Below are 23153 nucleotides of genomic sequence, written 5' to 3' on the forward strand. Positions count from 1 at the left end.
GCGGAGCCGGAGGCGGGAGGACTCATTGACAACTCTAGTTTCCTGAGGATGGTTGCTATGGTGACGCCACGCCGCCCCATTGGCCACTGGGGCATACTGCGGTTCTCTCGACGGACTTAATTGGCTGCCGCTCCTCAGGACCAGCCGCGGGCCGTAAGTGAAGTGTCGCAAAGCAGAAGGCAGGCGGGAGTCTGGGCAGAGGAGGCCGCTATGGCGAACGCTCCGTGGGCCGAGATCCGCGAGAAATTCCAAGCGGCGCTGGCCCTGTCGCGGGTGGAACTGCAGAAAAACCCGGAGAAGGAGCCGTACAAGTCGAAATACGGCGCCCGCGCGCTGCTGGAAGAGGTCAAGGCGCTGCTGGGCCCCGCGCCCGAGGACGAGGAGGAGCGGCCGCCGGCGGACGACGGCGCGGGGGCCGCCGCCCTGGGGCCGCCCGGGGACGCGGCGGAGGCCGAGGGGCCCGGCGCGCGGCAGGCGCTGAGGCTGGCGGTCGTCGAGTTCCAGCTCGGGCTCAACCACATCGACACCGAGGAGCTGTCGGCGGGGGAGGAGCACCTGGCCAAGTGCCTGCGGCTGCTGCGCGCCCGCCGCCTCTCGCGCGGCTGCGTCTCGCTGTACATCCAGGCGCAGGTGAGAGCGCGCCGGCCCCGCGGAGCCCCGAGCAGCGCCCGCAGCCGAGCCGGGCGTGGACCCGCCCCGGCCCGCGCGCGGCCTCCGCACTCGCGAGCCGAGCGGTGGTTTCCCGGATCCCAGCACTTTCCACGCACTTTCCAGCTCGTCTCCGCCAGCCCACATCCTGTTCGTTTTAGTAGGAAAAAAAAGCAAAAATAATTTAAATCTTAAGTTCTCAAATGGGACAGGATGACCAGAATCATCATCTTCTCCTCCTCTTTTTTTTTTTTTTTTTTTTTTTTTTGTGGTGCCGGGGTCCTTCTACCAGCCTCTGAACTACACTTCCAGCCCTTTTTTATGTTCCATTTTGAAACGAATCTCACCAAGTTGCAGAGGCCCTCGATAGGTTGCTGAGGCTGGCCTCCAATTTGCAATCTTCCGGTTTTAGCCTCCCTAGCACTGGGATTACAGGCATGTTCCAGCACGCCCGGCCAGAAAACCCTCTTAATTAAAAAGTCTAAAATTTTCAGTTTCCATTTTTGCCACATTGTTTTGTTTGCTCTTGTTTGCATTTGAAAAATGCAACTCAAGAATCTCCGTTTTAGTACATTTATTTGAACTTAAAGAAAATATTGAAACTTAGCAAATTATATAGGTTATATTTTATCATGGTCCAAAAAAATTAAAAGCCATATAATAACAAGGAGTATGTTTTTTTTTTTTTTTGCTCACTTATAGATGGCCTCAGTACACGGTACATGACAGGCGTATTCTAAGTATTTGTGGAGTGGAATGAAATTCATAAGATATTGAATGCAAAAACTCAGTTATTTGAATTTTTCTCTGACCATAAAACCTAAAACCTTAATAAACATTTTAAAAATTCAATATTTTATATATAGAGTTAGGACCCTTAATGTTATATAGTATCATCAGTATTTACTGTATTTTACTGATTTTAAGATGCTCATGCTTGCATATTTTGATATCTGAAATTGGAATGCATTTCATGGCTGATCAGTTATGTTTAATCACTTGATATTGTTTTCTCATTGATATATAAAATAATTTTTTGTCTTTGTGTGTGTGTATGTGTGTGTGTGTGTGTCTTTGGTAGTGGGGATTGAACCCATGGAAAGCTTTAACACTAAGCTACATTCTCAGTCCCTTTTATTATTTATTTTGAGATAGGTCTCACTAAATTGCTTGCAATTCTCCTGCCTCAGTTTTACATTAAGAACTATGGAAGCGCCGGGCGTGGTGGCGCACGCTTGTAATCCCCGCGCTTGGGAGGCGGAGACAGGAGGATCGCGCAGGTTCGAAGCCAGCCGCGCTGGCGTAAGAGACCCTGTTTCAAAAATATAAAATAGGTCTGGGAGTGTAGCCCGGAGGTAGAAGGGCTTCCAGGAACCCCAGTACCACCAAAAAAAAAAAAGAAGAACTATGGTGCACACTTATAATCCGAATACTTGGGAGGCTGAGATAGGAGGAGCTCAGGTTTAAGCCCAGCTGAAACAATTTAGTTAGACCCTGTTTCAAAATAAAAAGGATTGGGGGTGTAGCTTAGAGGTAGAATTCCTCTGGGTTCAACCTCCAGAACCAAAGAGAGAGAGAGAGAGAGAGAGAGAGAGAGAGAGAGAGAGAGAGAGAGAAAAGAGAAAAGAAGTGGTGGGTGTGATGGCGCAGGCTTGTAATCCCAGTACTCGGGAGGCTGAGACAGGAGCATCATGAGTTCAAGGCCAGCCTCAGCTACTTATTGAGGCCCTTCTTAACTTAGTGAGACCCTGTTTCAAAATAAAGGATAAGCCTGGAGTGGTGGCACACACCCGCGCTTGGAGGCTGAGACAGGAGGATTGCTCAGGTTCAAAACCAGCCTCAGATGACTTAAGAGACTCTGTTTCCAAATAAAAAATATAAAATAGGTCTGGGAGTGTAGCCCGGAGGTAGAAGGCCCCTGGGTTCCATCCCCAGTACCACCCCCCAAAAAAATAAAATAAATAAAGGGTAAGAAATCAGGCTGTGGGTGTAGCTCAGAGGTAGAATGCCCCTGGGTTCAATCCCCAGCATCACAAAGGAAAAAAAAAAAAAAAAGAAATGGTGGCCCATGCTTGTAATCCCAGCATTCTAATCCCAGCATTCAGGAGGCTGAGACAAGAGGATTGAGATTAGCAGCCAGCCTCAGCTACTTAGTGAGGTTCTTTGCAACTCAGTGAGACCCTGTTTCAAAATAAAGAATTAAAGCCGGGCATGGTAGCGCAGGTTTGTAATCCCAGCATTCGGGAGGCTGAGATTTAGGATTGGGGTTCATGGACAGCCTCAGCTACTTGGTGAGGCCCTCCGCAACTTAGTGAGACCCTTCAAAATAAAGAATAAAAAACAGGGCAGGGAGTGTAGCTTGGAGGTTGAATGCCCCTGGGTTTCATCTCCATACCTGAAAAAATAAAACAAACAAAAAAATAAAGAATTTTAAAAAATAGGGCTGGGGGTGTAGCTGGGAGTTAGAATGCCCCTGGGTTTCATCCTTAGTACCAAAAATAAAAAATAAAAATAAATTCTGATTTATTATGGTGCATGCCTGTAATCCTATGCCTATACCAGCTAATTGGGAGGCTGAGATTGAAGGACACAGGTTTTAGGCCCTCCTGGGCAATTTATTTTATTTATTTATTTATTTATTTATTTGCAGGTCTGGGGATGGAACCCAGAGGCATTTGACCTCTGAGCTACACTCCAGCCCTATTTTTTATTCTTTATTTTGAAACAGGGTCTCACTGAGTTGCAGAGGGCCTCACTAAGTAGCTGAGGCTATCTGCGAACTGCGATCCTCCCGAATGCTGGGATTACAAGTGTGCGCCACTACGCCCGGCTCCGCCTGGGCAATTTAAGTAGATTCTGTCTCAAAATAAAAAAATTAGCTGGGAGTGGTGGTGCATACTTGGTAATCCCAGCATTTGAGAGGCTGAGACGGGAGGATCACAGTTCGTGTATAGCCTCAGCTACTTACTGAGGCTCTTTGCAACTTCAGTGAGAACTTGTTTCAAAATAAAGTAAAAAAAAAAAAAAATAGGTCTGGGGGTGTTGCTCAGAAGTAGAATCCCTCTGGGTTCCATTCCTAGTACCACACACACAAAAAAGTGTGTGTGTGTGTGTGTGTGTGTAAGTTAAAAATTAAGAGGCTGAGGATGTACCTCACTGGTAGAGCACTTTGCCTACTTGCCTAGCATATACAAAGCCCTGGATTTCATCTCCAGGACAGCAAGAAGATTAAAAAAAAAAATAGAAAGAAAATGCTGAATTGTAGTAGATTAGTGGAAATAAACTTAGTTTTTTTCTCTATCCAATTTCATATACTCTGAACTCTCTTTATGGATTTCTGGGAGGTTCAAGGTTAGGAACCTGCATTAAAAGCACTTTCTGTATCCTGCTTTTTTCCCTAGGGAAGTGAGGAAGGATGAGAGAAGTACAACCTTCTCCCATCCTTGACCCTGAAGGACCATCCCAGGGGATGGAGGCAGAGCATCTCCATTATCTAAAGGCTTCAGTGCTGAGGTCTGACATCTAAACAAGCTTGGTTTGCTTTAGAGACTGATAAGGGAGTCATGTTGCAAGAGACACGCTGACATGGTTTTTCTTTTTTTTTCTTTTTGGAACTGGGTATTGAACCCAGGGGCATTCTATCTCTTAGCTCCACCCCCAGCCCTATTTTTTATGCATTGTTTTGAAACAGAGTCTCACTAACTTATGGAAGGCTTTACTAAGTAGCTGAGGCTGGCTGTGAACTTGCAATCCTCTGTCTCAGCCTCCCAAGTACTAGAACTAGAATTATAAGCATGCACCACCATGCCACTCCTGGCTCTGACATGGCTTTATAATGTGATTTAGGATGGAAGCCTAAATTAGCCTTCATGGTAGCAGAAGGAAGTTGGTGCAATAGAAATAAAGATCAATACAAGAAAAGACACAAAGAAAAGAATGAAAAGCCATTTTGATTGGTAGAATATACTTTCTTTTTTTGCAGTACTAGCGATTGAATTTAGGGATGTAGCATTCCACTTCTGAGCTACACCCCCAAGCCCTGTTTTATTCTTTATTTTAAAACGGGGTCTCACTAAGTTGTGGAAGGCCTCACAAGTTGCTGAGACTGGCTATGATCCTGCAATCCTCCTGTCTCAGCCTCCAAATAGTAGAATTACAAGCATATACCACCATGCCCAGCAATAGAATATAATTATATAACTATAATTTTAAGAATTCCCAGAAACATAAACATGTTTTATTGTTTGAAATGTTAAACATTAGGAATCTGACTAGCATCTTCAGTTTTCTTTTTTTTTTTTTTTTTTTTTTTTTTTGCGGGTCTGGGGATGAACCCAGAGGCATTTGACCTCCGAGCTACGCCCCCTGCCCTATTTTTTATTCTGTATTTTTGAAACGGGGTTTCACTGAGTCGCAGAGGGCCTCACTAAGTAGCTGAGGCTGTCTGCGAACCGCGATCCTCCCAAATGCTGGGATTACAAGTGTGCACCACCATGCCCGGCTGCATCTTCAGTTTTCTGAGTGTGGGTTTTTGGGTTTTTTTTTTTTTGCTATACTGGGAATTAAACCCAGAGGTGCTATACCACTTAGCTATATTCCCAGCCCTTTTTTATTTTCAGTCTTGCTAAATTGCCCAGTCTGTCCTTGAACTTGCAATCCTCCTGTCTTAGCCTCCCAAATAGCTGGATTATGGATTTGTGTCATAATACCTGGTATCTTCAGGATTTTAATACCATATAATTTGAATTATTGACCTATTGAGTATGTATCTTTTTTTTTTTCTTTTGTAGTACTGGGGATTAAACCCATGGGCATTCTACCTCTAAATTATACTCTTAGCCCTTTTTATTTTTTGTTTTGAAACTAGTTGTCTCATTGGATTGCTGAGAGTGTCACTAAATTGTTGAGGCTGGTCTCAAACCTCCAATCCTCCTGTCTCAGCCCCACAAGTTCTGGAATTACAGGTGTATGCCACCACTTCTGGCATTTCTTTTCTCTCTCTCTCTCTCTCTCTCTCTCTCTCTCTCTCTCTCTCTCTCTCTTCTTTCTTTCTCTTATTCTTTCTCTTATTTTGTATGTGTGGTACTGGAGATTGAGCCCAGAGGTATTCTGTCTGCAAGCTACACCCCCAGCCCTATTTTATTTTTACTTTTAAATATGGTCTCTCAAGCCGGGGGTGGTGGCGCACACTTGTAATCCCCGCGCTTGGGAGGCGGAGACAGGAGGATCGCGCTGACTTAAGAGACCCTGTTTCCAAATAAAAAATATATATATAAAATAGGTCTGGGAGTGTAGCCCGGAGGTAGAAGGGCTTCCAGGAACCCCAGTACCACCAAAAAATATATATATATGGTCTTGCTAGGTTGATGAGAGTCTCACTAGTTGCTGAGGCTGGCCTCAAACCTGTGATCTTCCTGTCTCAGCCTCCCAGTATTGGGATTACAAGTGTGTGCCACCACACATGGCTTATTTTTTTTTTTTAAGTGCTGTCTGGAGGAGGTTGTAGTATTTTTGAAAGTATTGCATGTTCCTGGTTTGTCTGTGTCTGTTATTTTGTGGCTCTTGGCCTAGCTTAGCTAATTGTCTCAGCTCAAGGCCCCTCATCACGTTGGTGACCTGCCAGTTTCACTTGAGGCTCAACTAGAGGAGGATCCATGGCCAACTCACTTATGTGTTTGTTGTCAGGTTTTAATTTTGCTAGGCATTTTGGGCAAGGGTCTCAGACCCTTGACCTCCCTCAGAGCTTGTCCATGGTGTGGCTCACAACATGGCAGTCGGCTTCCTTCTGAGAGAGCAAGCACGAAGGAGCACAAGGTGGATGCCACCATATTTTATAACCTAGTCTTAGAAGTGACTTCTAGGCTGGGAAGCGGGGAAGGGGAGGCAAGATGGTTTACATCTCGAATGGACAAGTGTTGGACAGCCGAAGTCAGTCTCCATGGAGACTATCTTTCATAACAGATTTCTTCTGGGGAATAGCCGAGTTTGTGGTTTTGTTTTTCAAAACTCTGCTTCAGCAAGATGTGAAAAAAAGAAGAGGCTATGGAAGCACATCTGACTCTAGATTTGATGATGGAAGAGGGCCACCAGGAAATCCTCCTCGAAGGATGGGTCGAATCAATCATCTCCAGGGCCCCAGTCCTCCCCCCATGGCTGGCGGATGAGGAAGGTAAATGTCTGCTCTAAGAAGCAGACAACTAGACATACACATTCATAGCAGATGGAAACCATCAAGAAGTGGAGAGCTGACCATGCTGGACGAGTAGATGAATGTGTGTGTCCAACAAGGGTTGCTCTGTGTCCTCACAGATGAATGACGCCATGCTGGGAATTCCCTCTGCAGGGATCTGGCCTGACTGATAAGCACTTCCATAAATGTACATGTTTTGTCTCATTATCTTTTTTGTATAAGTTTATTTATTAAAGTATTAATATAGTTTTAATAAGTAAATATTTTTAGGTTGCAAGCTGATTTCTCATCTTTGTATAAATCACAAAACAGTTCAGTCCTGGAAAAAATAAATAAAGGTTGCATTCAGTACCAAAAAAAAAAAAAGAAGTGACTGCTACCATTTCTGCCGTATTCTGTTCATTAGAAGCAAATTTATGAATCCCGTCCATATTCAAGAGGAAGAGATTACATAAGGGCCTGAATCATTGCAGGAGGGGAGGTGTCCCCTCCTGCATTGTTTTGGTCAATATTATTATGAGTAATTAGTTTTGTTAAAACCGGGAGGGATTAAACCCAAGGATATTCTACCCCCTCCACACACACACACACACAAGCCCCTTTCATCCTTATTTTCAAATGGAGTCTTGCAAATTTTTTAAGGCCTCACTAAATTGCTGAGGTTGGCCTTGAACCTGGGATCCTTCTATCTCAGCTTCCTAAGTACTAGTATCACAGACATGCACCACCACTTTCAGCAATTAATTCATTTTTATTTATTTATTTTTTTGGTGGTACTGGGGTTCCTGGAAGCCCTTCTACCTCCGGGCTACACTCCCAGACCTATTTTTACATTTTTATTTGGAAACAGGGTCTCCAAAGCCAGCGCGCGCGGCTGGCTTCGAACCTACGCGATCCTCCTGTCTCTGCCTCCCAAGCGCGGGGATTACAAGCATGCGCCACCACGCCCGGCTTCATTTTTAATCAGTAGTATTTGATTGGTAAATGTTGACTTTGAAACTATGAAAGTTACTTTAATTGAAAGTCTTATCATTGTTTGTTTCTCTTTATTTTCCAGAATAACCTGGGTATCTTGTGGTCTGAAAGAGAAGAAATTGAAACTGCCCAGGCTTACCTAGAATCGTCAGAAGCACTGTATAATCAGTATATGAAAGAGGTAGGTTACATGTCAGGGATAGAAGGTTTGAGGACAGCCTCAGCAAGTAGTGAGGCTCTCATCAACCTAGACAAAACTTGTTTCAAAATAAATAAAATCAACCGGGCATGGTGGCGCACGCTTGTAATCCCAGCATTTGGGAGGCTGAGACTGGAGGATTGTGGTTCGTGGACAGCCTCGGCTATTTAGTGAGGCCCTCTGCAACTCAGTGAGATCCTGTTTTAATATAAAGAATAAAAAATAGGGTAGGGGTGTAGCTCGAAGGTAGAATGCCCCTGGCTTCCATCCCCAGTACCGAAAAAAAAAAAAAAAAAAAAATCCAGGAAGGAGTTGGGCATGGTATTTGGCCAAATAAAAATAAAATAGGGCTGAAGGTGTAGCTCAGAGGTAGAATGCCCCAGGCTCATCCCCAGTGCTAACAAAACCAAACAAAAAACCAAGAGCGAGGTATTCCTCTAAGAGGACTCTCATAGCTATACAAAAAAATGATGGCATATAAAAGAACTGAGCTGTTAAGCAGAGTGAATTTTATTTTTTTATTTTTTATTTTATTTTATTTTTTTTGGTGGTACTGGGGTTCCTGGAAGCCCTTCTACCTCCGGGCTACACTCCCAGACCTATTTTTACATTTTCATTTTGGAAACAGGGTCTCCTAAACCAGCGCGCGCGGCTGGCTTCGAACCTGCGCGATCCTCCTGTCTCTGCCTCCCAAGCGCGGGGATTACAAGCGTGCGCCACCACGCCCGGCGTGAATTTTAATTCACTAGATGTTTGGGGTTTTTTTGTACCAGGCACTGTGTAAGCACCAAGGAATCAGTTATGAATATAATCCATAACAAGTGCATTCCTCTTGAGTATAAAGGTTGGAGCAGTCAGCATGTTAATTATACCCGCAAGGAATTTTAGAATGTTTGTTTAGAATATGTGTTTTGATCCAGGTATGGTGGTGCACACCTATAATCACAGTACTTGGGAGGCTGAGACAGGAGGATCACAGGTTGTGGCCAGCCTCAGCTACTTAAATGAGGCCCTCCACAACTTAGTGAGACCTTGTTTCAAAATAAAGAATAAAAAATAGGGCTGGGGGTATAGCTCCTAGGTAGAATGCCCCTGGGGATGTAGTTTAAAGGTAGAATGTCTCTGGGTTCAATCACTAGTTACACACACACACACACACACACACACACTCTCTCTCTCTCTCTCTCTCTCTCTCTCTCTCTCTTTTTTTAGTTCAACTGTAACAGCAGTTGAACATTGTGTGTGTCAGACAGACAGGAGATTAAACCCAAGGGCAGTCTTCCTTTTGAGACTCACCCGGAACCCTGTTTTATTTTTATTTTTAAACAGGGTCTTACTAGGTTAATGAGAGTCTCACTATGTTGCTGAGGTTGTCCTCAAACCTTCAATCCTCCTGTCTAAACCTTCCAAGTACTAGAATTACAAGCATGCTTTGCTACACCAGGCTAGCAGTTGAACTTTTAGGCAGTCTCCTGTATTTGTTTGACTATTTTAGATTTTGTGACTAAGATGAAAGTAGGGAAAAATGAGATATGTGACTTTTTTTTCCTTTGAGGATTAAACCCAGGACCTGATGCATGCTATTATACCACTAAGCTGCACCCCAGTCCTCCCCCACCCCTTTTTTTTAATGCAGTACTGGGGATTGAACCCAGGGGCATTCTATGTCTGAGCTACACTCCTAGCCCTGTTTTTTATTCTTTATTTTGAAACAGGGTCTCAATAAGTTGCAGAAGCTGGCCATGAACCTGCATTTCTCCTGTCTTATCCTCCCAAGTACTGGATTACAAGCATGCACTACCATGCTTGGCACCCCAGCCCTTTTGGTGGTACTGGGGTTCCTGGAAACCCTTCTACCTCTGGGTTACACTCCCGGACCTATTTTATACTTTTTTATTTGGAAACAGGGTCTCTTAAGCCAGCGTGCCTGGCTTAAAGCCTGCGTGGTCCTCCTATCTCCGTCTCCAAGTGCGGGGATTATAAGTGTGCGCCACCACACCTGGCTTCTTTAGTCTTTTTAATTTTTTTAAATTTTGTGTGTGTGGGGGGTAGGTACTGGAGGTGGAACCCAGGGGCTTTCTACCTCCAAGCCATACTCCCAGACCTATTTTTCTATTTTATTTGGAAACAAGGTCTCACTAAGTTGCTAAGTAAGTTCACTAAGTAGCTGATTTCACTAAGTACACTAAGTAGCTGAGGCTGGCTTCCAACATGCACAATTCTTCTGTCTCAGCCTCCCAAGCGCAGGGATTACAAGCAAGCACCACCACGCCCGGCTAGTCTTTTTTATTTTTGAAACAGGGTCTCACTGAGTTGCAAAGGGCCTTGCTAAGTAGCTGAGGCTGTTCATGAACCACGATCCTCCGGTCTCTGCCTCCCAAACGCTGCGATTACAAGTGTGCGCCACCATGCCCCACCACACCAGCCCCCTTTTAAGGAGAGACTGCCTACTAGCCAGGTGTGGTGGCACATATTTATAATCTCAGTACTTGAGAGGCTGAGGCAGAAGGATGATAGGTTCACAGCAAGCCTTAGCTACTTAGTGAGGAGGCCCTTCACAACTCAGTGAGACCCTGTTTCAAAACAAAGAATTAAAAAAAGGCTGGGGGTTGTCACTTGGAGGTAGAATGCCCCTGGGTTCTACCCTCAATACTGCAAAATAAATAAATAAATAAATAAATAAATAAATAAATAAATAAATAAATAAAATGAAGGAAAGAAAGAAAGAAGCTGAGCATGGTGGTGCACATTTGTAATCCCAGTACTTGAAAAGCTGAGACAAGAAGATTGCAGGTTCAAAGCCAGCCTTGGCAGCTTTTAGAGGCTCTTAGCAACCTAGTGAGACACTGTTTCCAAATAAGACGTAAAACCAGGCTCTGATGTACATAGAGGTAGAATGCCCCTGGGTTTAGCCCCAGCACCCCCCTCCCCCAAAAAAAAGACCCTTCCACTGAATTGCCTTGGCTGGCCTCCAATTTGCAGTTCTCCTACTTCAGCAACCCCAGTAACTGGGGTTAGGGACATGCACATGCTGCCTTGAGATTTTAAAAGTTGATTTCTCCAGTTCTTCCAGAAGAGGGCGCCAAGTATTTACTTTAATTTTTTTTTTTTTTTTTTTTTTTTTTTTTGGCAGTACTGGGGATTGAACCCATTCGGATTCTACCTCTAAGCTGCATTCCCAGCCCCCTTTTTAAAATTCTTTATTTTGAAACAGGACCTCACAAAGTTGCAGAGGCCATCACTAAGTAGCTGAGGCTGTCCGTGAACCTGCAATCCTCCTGTTTCAGCTAAGTACTGGGATTACAAGCGTGCACCACCATGCCTGGCTTACTCTTTAAAATCTTAAAGCAATTTTGTTCTTTAATTTTGTTCATAGATTGGGAGTCCTCCTCTTGATCCTACTGAGCATTTTCTTCCTGAAGAAGAGAAACTTACTGAACAAGAGAGATCAAAAAGGTTAGTAGATACAGAAATCACAGATAGTTCCATATAGTGTGGCCAAGGTAATTGATCAGAAAAGCAGGCGATTTGCTGCTTTGAGGCACTTATTAAATTACAGAAATTGGGTAAAACCTCCATTCACCACTTATGAGTTATGTCATCTTGTTCAGTTTCTTTATCTGTCAAAGAGCTCTAAGAACCAAACATAACTTGAAGAGCTGGTAGGAGGACGAAGATTAAAATACACGAAATAGAGCCGGGTGTGATGGCACGCACTTGTAATCCCAGTACTTGGGAGGCTGAGACAGGAGGATCGCGCAGGTTTGAATCCAGCCTCAGGTACTTAGCAAGGCTTTCAGCAATTTAGTGAGACCCTGTTTCCAAATAAAGTATAAAATAGGTCTGGGAGTATAGACTAGAGGTAGAAGGCCCCTGGGTTCCATCCCCAGTACCACAAAATAAATAAATACATAAATAAATAAATACATGAAATACTTGTAAATTTTATACCACTATGCAAATACTGATTTTTTTTTTTTCTTTTTGGGTGGTACTGGGATGGAACCCAGGGGCCTTCTATCTCTGGGCTACACTCCCAGACCCATGTTATATTTTTTATTTGGAAACAGAGTCTCTTAAAGCCAGTGAAGGCTGGCTTCGAACCTGCACGATCCTCCTGTCTCAGCCTCCCAAGCGTGGGGATTACAAGCATGCGCCACCATGCCTGGCTGCAAATACTGATTTTTATTTATTATTATTTTTTTCAGTCCTGGGGATAGAACCCAGGGGCATTCTACCTCCGAGCTGCACCCCCAGCCCTTTTTTTTAAAATTATTATTATTTATTTTTGAAACAGGGTCTCACTAAGTTGCAGAGGGCCTCAGTAACTGAGGCTGTCCATGAACCGTGATCTTCGGTCTCAGCCTCCTGAATGCTGAGATTACAGGCGTGCACCACCACGCCCGGCTTGGTTTTTATTTTCTCTTGACAGATTTGAGAAGGTTTATACTCATAACCTGTATTACCTGGCTCAAGTCTACCAGCATATGGAGATGTTTGAGAAGGCTGCTCATTATTGCCACAGTACACTGAAACGCCAGCTTGAGCACAATGCCTACCAACCTATGGAGTGGGCTATTAATGCTGCTACTTTGTCCCAATTTTACATCAATAAGGTAAGCTTTTTAAATTAGTCATCTAAAAGTACTAGTAGTATAAAGATAGAACGAATTATACCTTGAAAATTCTTTTAAAGACAGGTAGCTCACATACTATGATGTACAACTGGGCAGAAAAATGCAGCCCCATTGGCTAGTGTGCTAAAATTTTATTGCTTTTTGTTATGTGAATCCTTTTGAGTCTTAAATTCTCAGTTGTACCATTATCTTAGTTGCTGGCCCCTAAAATGATGAGTTACCTAAGACCAGTTCTTTTTGATGAAGGCAGCTATTTCTTTTTTTTTTTTTTTTTGGTGGTACTGGGGTTCCTGGAAGCCCTTCTACCTCCGGGCTACACTCCCAGACCTATTTTTACATTTTTATTTGGAAACAGGGTCTCCTAAGCCAGCGCCCGCGGCTGGCTTCAAACCTGCACGATCCTCCTGTCTCTGCCTCCCAAGCGAGGGGATTACAAGCGTGCGCCACCACGCCCGGCTGAAGGCAGCTATTTCAACTCACTTCAGTGACGTGTTACCTTAAATTGTAGATTTTATCTTGTTGTAGATATAACTTTATCTTTATGTAATGGTAATCTTATAACTATGACAATTTGTCTCAGGAAGTTGACTGTTAAATGTGGCCTTTGATAAAAGCATGTGATGCATTTCAGTTATTTTTCAGAATGAACTTCTCTTATCAATTTTTCATATGTTAGAAATATGTCTACTAAGTTCCAAAGTTCTAGATTTTTAAGACGTACTTCTTCTGGACTGTTACACAGGGGCAAATTTGGACTTTCCAGTTGTTTTTTAGAATTGTTCACAATCATGTTTTTGTACTTTTAATAGAGCCATTTCTTTTTGAATCCTTAAGTTTCTAATGTTAAATACTTTTTGTTTTCATTTTTTTTCTTTTATTAGAATTTTTCTTTTCTTTTTTTTTCCTTAAAACTTTTATCTAAAAACAAACCAAAAAAACAGGAAAAAAAGAAAATCTGCACCGGGTGTGGTGACGCACACTTGTAATCCCAGCGCTTGGGAGGCTGAGACAGGAGGATCGCATAGGTTCAAAGCCAGCCTCAGCTACTAAATGAGGCTCTCGGCAACTTAGTGAGACCCTGTTTCCAAATAAAATAGAAAATATGTCTGGGAGTATAGCCTGGAGGTAGAAAAAGAAAATATGCTGGAACTACCTTTGGCTTCTTAGATAGAGAGCCCCGCGTGGGCGCCAAAAACTGTGACGTGGCCCCACGTTGGTGCCAAAACTGTTATGGTGCTATTACAAATGTTGAAAGAAGGGACAGATTAAAGCCCTATACCAGAGGTAGTATAGGGGAGTGACTTGAAAAGAAGTCACCCTAATGTTGAATACTTTTAAACCACTTTTCCCAACCAGATTTTATATTAATCCTTCATAAGATATCTTAGCATTAGAAATTACTTTTATTTTTATTTGCATTTTATGAAAATAAAATGCCCTATGGGGCTCTCTGAAATTTGACAATTCTCTGATTCTAAGAGTTCTTCATTCACCTCTGGTTGCCTGCTCAGCCTTGGACCTTTATCCTTTCTGAGCTTTTCGTTAGTGTTGGTTCTGTAAATGCGCCCTATGTTTAAAGTATTGTCTCACAGAAATTCATTCAGAAAAACTATTAGCAGGAGAGAGGGCTGTGGTGACTGCAGCATCGCTTCTAGGACTTTGGTCTAAGACCATGCGTGTAAGCAACGCTTCTGCATATAGCGGAGCATTTGGCTAACCCTAATTCTCATGACTCCATCTCATTGTGACCATCATCGACAAGTGCCTCTGCTTGTGGCTCCTTTTTTATAGATGTTGGAGGCTCCTTGTTTGTTTTGTTTAGCAACTTTAAAATTATATATTCACTGTGATTTTAATTAACACTAAGACTCCATGGGTATTGATCGTTCTAAGATATCTAGATACTAACTTAAAATGTGATTAAGAATTTGAAGTTGTTAAGCATTACTTATGTGGAGCATGCAGTAATTTTCATGAGTACCTTCTTCGCCCCACTTTTTTTTTTTTTTAACCAAAATGTTTTTAAAGTTTGTGTTTAGCTAGCTTAGTTCTGTTGCAAAAAGAGGTGTTCGAACCATGCTTGAAAATGCGATTGTCATTTGTATTATTGTCATCTTCATCCAGTTCCAGTGATGAGGTTTTGCTATTTGGTGGGTCTCCTATTTGGTAGGTGCTAAAGCCCCACATTTACCAGCCACTGAGAGGGCACAAGGCACTCGCTGATCCTAGCAGTGGTGGCTTCCAGAGAGCCAAGCTAGACAGAGCTGAAGTGATGATGGTGGCTAAGGGGTCTGGGAAGGACAAGTTAGATGTCTTTATGTGAATTGTAGCTTCCTTTTGGCTTTAGAAATTTAACATCAACATTTTGATATGTAGATGTTACTGGGCTAATAATACACATGGGCCGGGCATGGTAGCACATGCTTATAATCCCAGCACTTGGGAGGCTGAGACAGGAGGATCACAGGTTCAAGGCCCGCCTCAGCCATTTAGAAGGACCCTGTTTCCGAATATAAATGAGTAAATGAATGAATGAATGAATGAATGAATGAGGCTGGAGGTGTAGATTAGAGGTAGAATGCCCCAGGGTCCAATCCCTAGTACCAAAAGTGGAAGAAAATACTACACATGGTACCCAGCTGTTCTCACGTAATAGAGAAATAGATTTAATGGTGAGGCTATAAAGTCACAGCCAACCACTAAAAGCTTTTCATAGTCACTAATATGGAGCAGGCATTCTATGTAATGATAGTGGCTTCCAATTAAAAGTTAGACTTTAACTTTGCATTTCTGTACTTACTGTGACTTATGACAAATGCAAAGTGTTGATGTTAACAAGAAGATATTCTTTAAGATATCCAGGAGTTTTCTCCTTTTTTTTTTTTTTTTTTTAAGGTATTGGAGATGGAACCCAGGGGCATTCTACCTCCAAGATACACCCCCAGCCCTATTTTTTATTCTTTATTTTGAGGCAGGGTCTCACTGAGTTGCAGAAGGCCTCACTAAGGAGCTGAGGCTGGCCGTGAACCGCGATCCTCCTGTCTCAGCCTCCCGAATGCTGGGATTACAAGCGTGTGCTACCACAGCTGGCTAAGAGTTCGAGAAGTTTTGTTTTTTTTTTTCTATGCACAGATTTGAATTAGGAAGTCTCCAAGTGTGTTAATAAAACAAATTCATAACATTCATCTGTAGAAATATACTGACTTTAATAACGTGGTGGGAAGTCTCATTATAAATCCAACGATTTAACTGGGCGTGGTGGTGCACGCTTGTAATCCTAGTACTTGGGAGGCTGAGGTAGGAGGATCGGGCATGTTCGAAGCCAGCTTCAGCTACTTGGTGAGGCTCTCACCAATGTAGTAAGACCCTGCTTCCAAATGAAATAGGTCTGGAAGTGTAGCTCGGAGGTAGAAAGTCCCTGGATTCCATCCCCAGCACTATGAAAAAAAAAAAAAGCTGCACCCATAACCCTATTTTTTTTTTTAATTCTTTATTTTGAAACAGGTTTTCAAATGGTTTTCAAATGAGTTGCAAATGGCCTCACTAAGTAGCTGAGGCTGGCTGCGAACCACGGTCCTCTATCTCAGCCTTCCAAATGCTGGGATTACAAGTGTGTGCCACCACACCCAGCTAGAATCTCTCCTTTTTGCCTTTGAATAGTGGGTTATAAAAGGAATCTCTAAGCCTAATAAAAATTAAATCTTTATCTTGGCATGGTGGCACACACCTATAATCCCAGTATTTAGGAGGTCGAGACATGAAGATCACAAGTTAGAAGCCAGCCTCAGCTATTTAACAGAACCCTCAGTTACTTAGAAAGACCTTGTTTCAAAATAAAAATAAAATAGGGCTGGTGTCTATCTCAAAGGCAGAATGCTCCTGGGTTCAATCCCCATCTCATGTACAAAATAAATACACACACACACACACACACACACACACACACACACACACACACACTAAGTCTTCAGTCCTCTGACAGAATGGTAAATGGTCTAAAATTTATGGTGCATGGAACTTTGGTCATTTAAGCTGAACCCTAAGGGCTTGCTGAGAGCTAGCTTTCAGCCTTCAGTTTAGATGGTGATGATGATGCAGAGTTTGAGGGCGCTGCTATTTTAATCTCTGAGCTAGCTTTCTTCCAGATAATACTGTAATACGTCTTTCATATCTTAACATTCAGCAACTATATAGAGCGTCCATAGTAGTAGATTTCGCCTACTAGTCTATTCCCATATTAATAAGCTTTTTGCAAATATAAACTTCATGCAAGTATTAGTTGCAAATTATGGCTACATGATAAGCACGCTCACTCTAGTTCATTTCCCCAACAGCTATGTTTTATGGAGGCCAGGCACTGTTTATCAGCTGCTAATGTCATTTTTGGTCAAATTGGAAAGATCCCATCTACAGAAGACAGTAAGTATTTGTAATTTTACAGTAATATTTTTAAATTACTTTTTTTTGGCTGTACTGGGGGCTAAACCCAGGGGCATTCTACCTCTGAGCTACACCTCCAGCCCTATTTTTTATTTTGAAACAGGGTCTCACTAAGTTGTGGAGGACCTGACTAAGTTGACTCTGGCTGCAAACTTGGAATCCTGTCTCAGTCTCAAGTACAGGGATTATAAACATGGACAACCACATCTGGCTAGGCCAGTTTCATAGAATTTTCATCAGTTAGGGTTTTTCTGATGTTTCCTTATGCCAAATTGAGATTATCCATTTTGTATTGGAATACATACAAAAGCAATGTGTTCATATATGTGTGTGTGTACATATATATGTATATATGTTTAGTGAAATATATACTAACAATTATATTTAATTAAAAATATATATGTTTAGTTACAGTGATTTATTTAGCCTTTAAAAATCACAGCTGGGCATAATAACTCTTGCCTAATCCTAGTACTTGGGAGGCTCAGGCAAGAGGATCACAAGTTTGAGGATAGCCTCAGCAAGTAGTGAAGCACTCATCAATCTAGTGAGATCTTCTTTCAAAATAAAAATAAAATACAGCTGGGGTTGTGACTCAGAGGTAGAATGCCCCTGGGTTCAATCCCTAGTACAAGAAAAATGCATAAATAAGTAAGAAAGTAAGTAAGTAAATTCAGAAAGTGGAAGGCTGAGACAGGAGGATCGTGGTTCAAGGCCAACCTCAGCTACTTAGTGAGGCCCTCTGCAACTCAGTGAGACCCTGTTTCAAAATAAAGAATAAAAAATAGGGCTGGGGTTGTAGCTCGAAGGTAGAATGCCCCTGGGTCCCATCCCCAGTACCATACTACTACTACTACTACTAATAATAATAATTAATTAATAAAATAGGGCTGGAATATATTGTAACTCAGAGGCAGTATGTCCCCTGGGTTCAGTCCCCAATATTGCAAAAAAAAAAAAAAAAGTGGAGTAAATTTCCTTTCATTTTAGTGTGTGTGGTACTAGTGATTGAACCCGGGGGTGTATACCTCCAAGGTATCCCCAGCCCCATTTTATTTTTATTTTGAAACAGCATTTTGCTAGGTTGCTGAGAATCTCACTACTTGCTGAGGTTGTCCTCAAACCTATGATCCTCCTATGTCAGCCTCCCAAGTACTGGAATACAGGCATGCGCCACCATGCCCTATTTAGTAATTCTATTTCTAGGACACTGTCCTAAAGAAGTAATCCAAAATCCAGACATATTTATATACAGAGATGTCATGTTTAGATTTGTTTGAACTCAAACTAGAACAGTGAATTCCTTGTATTAGAAGAATGAAGCCAGGCATGGTAGCTCATACCTGTAATCCCACTACTTGGGAGGCTGAGACAGGAGGATCACAAGTTTGAGGACAGCCTCAACAATTTAGCAGGGTGCTGTTTCAAAACAAAAAATAAAATAGAGTTGAGGGTGTAGCTCAGAGGTAGAATGCCCCTGGGTTCAATCCCCAGTAACACACACACACACACACACACACACACACACACACACACACACACTGATTAAAGTATGAAATACCTTTTGTGTGTTAGAGATTGAACCCAGGGGCATTCTCTCTCTGGACTACACCCCCAACCCTAATTTATTCTTTATTTTGAAACAGAGTCCCACTGAAGTTAAGAAGAGCCTCACAAAATTGCTAAGGCTGGCTGCGAACCTGTGATCCTCCTGTCTCAGCCTCCCAAGTACTGGGATTATAATCATGCATCACCATGCTCAGCATTATATCTATTTTTTAAGGGTTTGGTACATATCACTAAATGGCCATAAATAATAGTTTATATAGGCCAGGCGTGGTGGCGCACGCTTGTAATCCCAGCATTTGGGAGGCTGGACTGGAGGATCGCGGTTTGCGGACAGCCTCAGCTACTTAGTGAGGCCCTCTGCAATTCAGTAAGACCCTGTTTCAAAATAAAGAATAAAAAAATGGGGCAGGGGCTGTAGCACGGAGGTCCGATTCCCCTGGGTTCCATCCCCAGACCCGCAAAAAAAAAAAAAAAAGAATAGTTTGTATAGCCGGGTGTGGTGGCGCATGCCTGTAATCCCAGTACTTAGGAGGAGGCTGAGACAGGAGGATGGCAGGTTCGCAGTTAGCCTCAGTTACTTAGTGAGCCCCTCTGCAATTTAGTAAGACCCTATTTCAAAATAAAGAAAAAGAAATAGGACTGGAGTTCTAGCTTGGAGGTAGAATGCCTCAGGATTCAATCACCAAAACCACACACACACACACACACACACACACACACACACACACACACACAAGCAGCTAAAGAGTTTAATGATAAAGACAAAATGATGGGTATAATATATGAAGAAAAGCCAGGTGTGGTGGCACATGCTTGTAATCCCAGTACTCAGGAGGCTAAGACAGGACAGACTCAGCAACTGAGAGAGGCTCTCATCAACTTAGTGAGACTTTTTTACTAAATAAAAAATAAAATAGGGCTGAGGGTGTAGTCCAGAGGTAGAATGCCCCTGGGTTCAGCCTCTAGTACTACCAAAAAAATAAAAAAAATAATAAAAGTAAAAGTGTAGTTCAAAATTGAATATACATTGTGACCTTACTTTTCACTGATAGGTAGAACATATATGCAGAGCCAGGCTTGGTGGTGCATGCCTGTAATTCTAGTTCTTGGGAGACTGAGACAGGAAAATTGCAGGTTTATGGCCAGCCTGAACAACTTAGCAAATAAAAATAAAATAGAAAATAGGAGCCAGGCTTGATGGTGCACGCTTGTAATCCCAGTACTGTGGAGGCTGAGACAGGAAGATCAGGGTTCGCAGCCAGCTTCAGCTACTTAGTGAGGCTCTCCGCAACTTAGTGAGACCCTGTTTCAAAATAAAGAATAAAAAATGGCTGGGAGTGTAGCTTGGAGGTAGAATGCCTCTGGGTTCCATCCCCAGCACCACACAAAAAAGAAGCTAGGGTTGGGGGGTGTAACTCAGAGGTAGACTACCCCTGGGTTCAGTTCCCAAACACAAACACACACACACGCACACGCACACGCACACACGAAGAGGAGGAGGAGGGGGAGGAGAAAGAAAGAAAGAAGCAAAAATAGTATCACAGTGTCCAGGTAGTAGGAAATGGGTTGGGATTCCCCTGCCCCTCCTCCACCCTGCTTTAGTGTAAGATTTGTTACTTTTATTTTTGAATTTTATTTATTTATTTTGCAGTATTAGGAATTGGATCCAATGGCATTCTACCACTCAGCTACATCCCCAGACCTTTTTATTTTCAGACAGTCTAAGTTGCCCAGACTGGCCTTGAACTTTTGCCTTGTAGCTGAAATTATGGATGTACACCCTGCGCCTGACTTGTTTCTTTTATAATCAGGAAACAGTGATATAATAAAGAATACAGAGTGTACAGTGGAATTACAGTCCTGAGCCTTAACTTAAAGAATCATGTGTATGATTTTAGCTCCTGAAGCTGAAGGAGATGTGCCAGAGCTTTACCATCAGAGAAAAGGGGAAATAGCACGATGCTGGATCAAGTACTGTTTGATGCTCATGCAGAATGCACAGCTTTCTATGCAGGTAACGTAGGCAAAGTTGCCTTTTTCTTTCTTAAGTGAGCAGGATGTAAGTAAAATCTTGCAGTAAGGATAATGCTTTGTGGACTTACTGTAAGTTATGGGCAGCATGAAAATACTCTTATCAAGATTTAATTTTGTCTTTCACCTTTACCTATTAAAATCTTACTCATCCTACCGAGGGGTTAGGCCGGTGCTGGGGCCAACAACCGGCATCGGAGCCTTCCGTGAGGCAAGGCCACTATTGAGGCCTCTGAGGCCGGGATTGGAGCCTGCTGAGGGGTTAGGCTGGTGCCGGGGCCAGCAGCTGGCATCGGAGCCTTCCGTGAGGCAAGGCCGCTATTGAGGCCTCCAAGGCCGGAATCGGAGCCTGCCGAGGGGTCAGGTCGGTGCCAGGGCCAGCATGGCCGGGATCGGAGCCTGCCGTGAGGCAAGACTGGTGCTGGGGCCTCCGAGGCCGGGATCAGAGCCTGCTGAGGGTTTAGGCCAGTGCCGGGGCCAGCGGCCAGCATCGGAGCCTTCCCTGAGGCAAGGCCGCTATTGAGGCCTCCGAGGCCGGGATCGGAGCCTGCCAAGGGTTAGGCTGGTGCTGGGGCCAGCGAGGCCGAGATCGGAGCCTGCCGTGAGGCAAGGCCGGTGCTGGGGCCTCCGAGACCGGGATCGGAGCCCGCCGAAGGGTCAGGCTGGTGCTGGGGACTCCGAGGCCGGGATCAGAGCCTGCTGAGGGGTTAGGCCGGTGCCAGGGCCAGCGGCCAGAATTGGAGCCTTCCGTGAAGCAAGGCCGCTATTGAGGCCTCCGAGGCTAGGATCAGAGCCTGCCGAGGGGTTAGGCCGGTGTTGGGGCCAGTGAGGCCGGGATTGGAACTTGCCATGAGGCAAGGCCACTATTGAGGCCTCTGAGGCCAGGATCAGAGTCTGCCGAGGGGTCAGGCTGGTGCTGGGGCCTCCAAGGCCAGGATCAGAGCCTGCTGGGGGGTTAGGCCAGTGCTGGGGCCAGCAGCCGGGATCGGAGCCTGCCAAGGTGTCAGGCCAGTACCAGGGCCAGCGTGGCCAGGATCGGAGCCTGCTGTGAGGCAAGACTGGTGCTGGGGCCTCCAAGGCCAGGATCAGAGCCTGCTGAGGAGTTAGGCTGGTGCTGGGGCCAGCGGCCAGCATCGGAGCTTTCTGTGAGGCAAGGCTGCTATTGAGGCCTCCGAGGCCAGGATCGGAGCCTGCCAAGGGGTTAGGCCGGTGTTGGAGCTAGCAAGGCCGGCATCGGAGCCTGCCGTGAGACAAGGCTGGTGCTGGGGCCTCCAAGGCCGGGAATGGAGACTGCCAAGGGGTTAGTCCTATGCCAGGACCAGTGGCCGGCATCAGAGCCTTCCGTGAGGCAAGGCCACACTATTGAGACCGCTGAGGCCGGGATCAGAGCCTGCCGAGGGGTTAGGCTGGTGCTGGGGCCAGCGAGGCCGGGATCAGAGCCTGCGGAGGGGTTAAGCCGGTGCTGGGGTCTCAGAGGCCAGGATCGAAGCCTGCCGAGGGGTTAGGCTAGTGCCGGGGCCAGCGGCCGGCATCGGAGCCTTCCGTGAAGCAAAGCCACTACTGAGGCCTCTGAGTCCTGGAATGGAGTCTGCCGAGGGGTTAGGCCGATGCCGGGGCCATAGGCTAGCATCGGAGCCTGCCATGAGGAAGGCTGGTGCTGGGGCCTCTGAGGCCGGGATCGGAGCCAGCTGAGGGGTTAGGCTAGTGTCGGGGCCAGCGAGACCAGAATTGGGGCCTCCCATGAGGCAAGGCCGCTGCTTGAGCCAGCAAGTTCTGGATCAGTCCACCAGGTAGCCAGGCCACTACTGGGGCCGTCAAGAGTGGGATCGGTATTTTCAACGCAGCATGCACAGAGAAATATCGCAGAAAATTACAACCAGATGCTTCCCCTAGTCAGCAATAACTTAGGAGGAAAGGGGCAACAGGAAGTGGTCAAGCTATAGAAAGAGCCCTATAGTGAATCAATTAAGGTGACCAATCAGAGGGTATGGAATAGGGGAGGATGGAGCCCCTTTAAAAAGCAGGAGGTACATAAACAAATGTATCAAAGTTAATCACCAAACAAGCATGGGATCGAGGGAGGGGGAGGGAATGGGATGGAGACTGGATGAGGGCTAATTGGATGATGTGTGCTTGTATATCCTCTCAAGTCTTGTATTCCAATGTGATGTATGATTACAATGCACCAATAAAAATAAATTTTAAAAAATCTTACTCATCATTCAAGGCCTGTCTTAATTACTGCTTCTGCCTTGCAGACTTTCCTTTGGCTAGAGTATAAGCTTCTTGAGAGGTGGAATCTCCATCATATTCCTATATTATTGTCTCCAGGCATGATGGTCTCAGAAAACAATGGTTGAGTAGTTTTTATCTCTTATGGATAACATCTCCTTCCATTAAACTCCATAGAACTTTTCTTGCCCCTCCCTAAGTCATTCAAATTCTGTTTTGTATTCTCCTTATT

At 44.3% G+C, this 23153-nt stretch overlaps 2 protein-coding genes across 2 annotated transcripts in view; both read left to right on the plus strand.

Moving 5' to 3' along the window:
• Nucleotides 1-210: 210 nt before the first annotated feature.
• Nucleotides 211-23153, plus strand: part of KIFBP (kinesin family binding protein) — a gene marked incomplete at both ends in the record, with an annotated part of 28989 nt that continues 6046 nt past the window's right edge. The window contains 6 exons of the mRNA XM_080694485.1: nucleotides 211-630; nucleotides 7896-7994; nucleotides 11389-11468; nucleotides 12445-12628; nucleotides 16984-17068; nucleotides 20557-20672. Of these exons, the coding sequence (XP_080550611.1) occupies nucleotides 211-630; nucleotides 7896-7994; nucleotides 11389-11468; nucleotides 12445-12628; nucleotides 16984-17068; nucleotides 20557-20672 (984 nt within the window). The remainder of the gene's footprint in view (nucleotides 631-7895; nucleotides 7995-11388; nucleotides 11469-12444; nucleotides 12629-16983; nucleotides 17069-20556; nucleotides 20673-23153) is intronic.
• Nucleotides 6537-6812, plus strand: SELENOK (selenoprotein K; the record flags this gene model as incomplete). Its single annotated transcript, XM_080695276.1, has 1 exon — nucleotides 6537-6812. One exon carries the CDS (start codon nucleotides 6537-6539, stop codon nucleotides 6810-6812), a length of 276 nt encoding a protein of 91 aa, XP_080551402.1.

This window comes from Muscardinus avellanarius (assembly GCF_963383645.1).
Source record: "Muscardinus avellanarius genome assembly, chromosome: 4".
In the NCBI taxonomy this organism is placed as follows: domain Eukaryota; kingdom Metazoa; phylum Chordata; class Mammalia; order Rodentia; family Gliridae; genus Muscardinus; species Muscardinus avellanarius.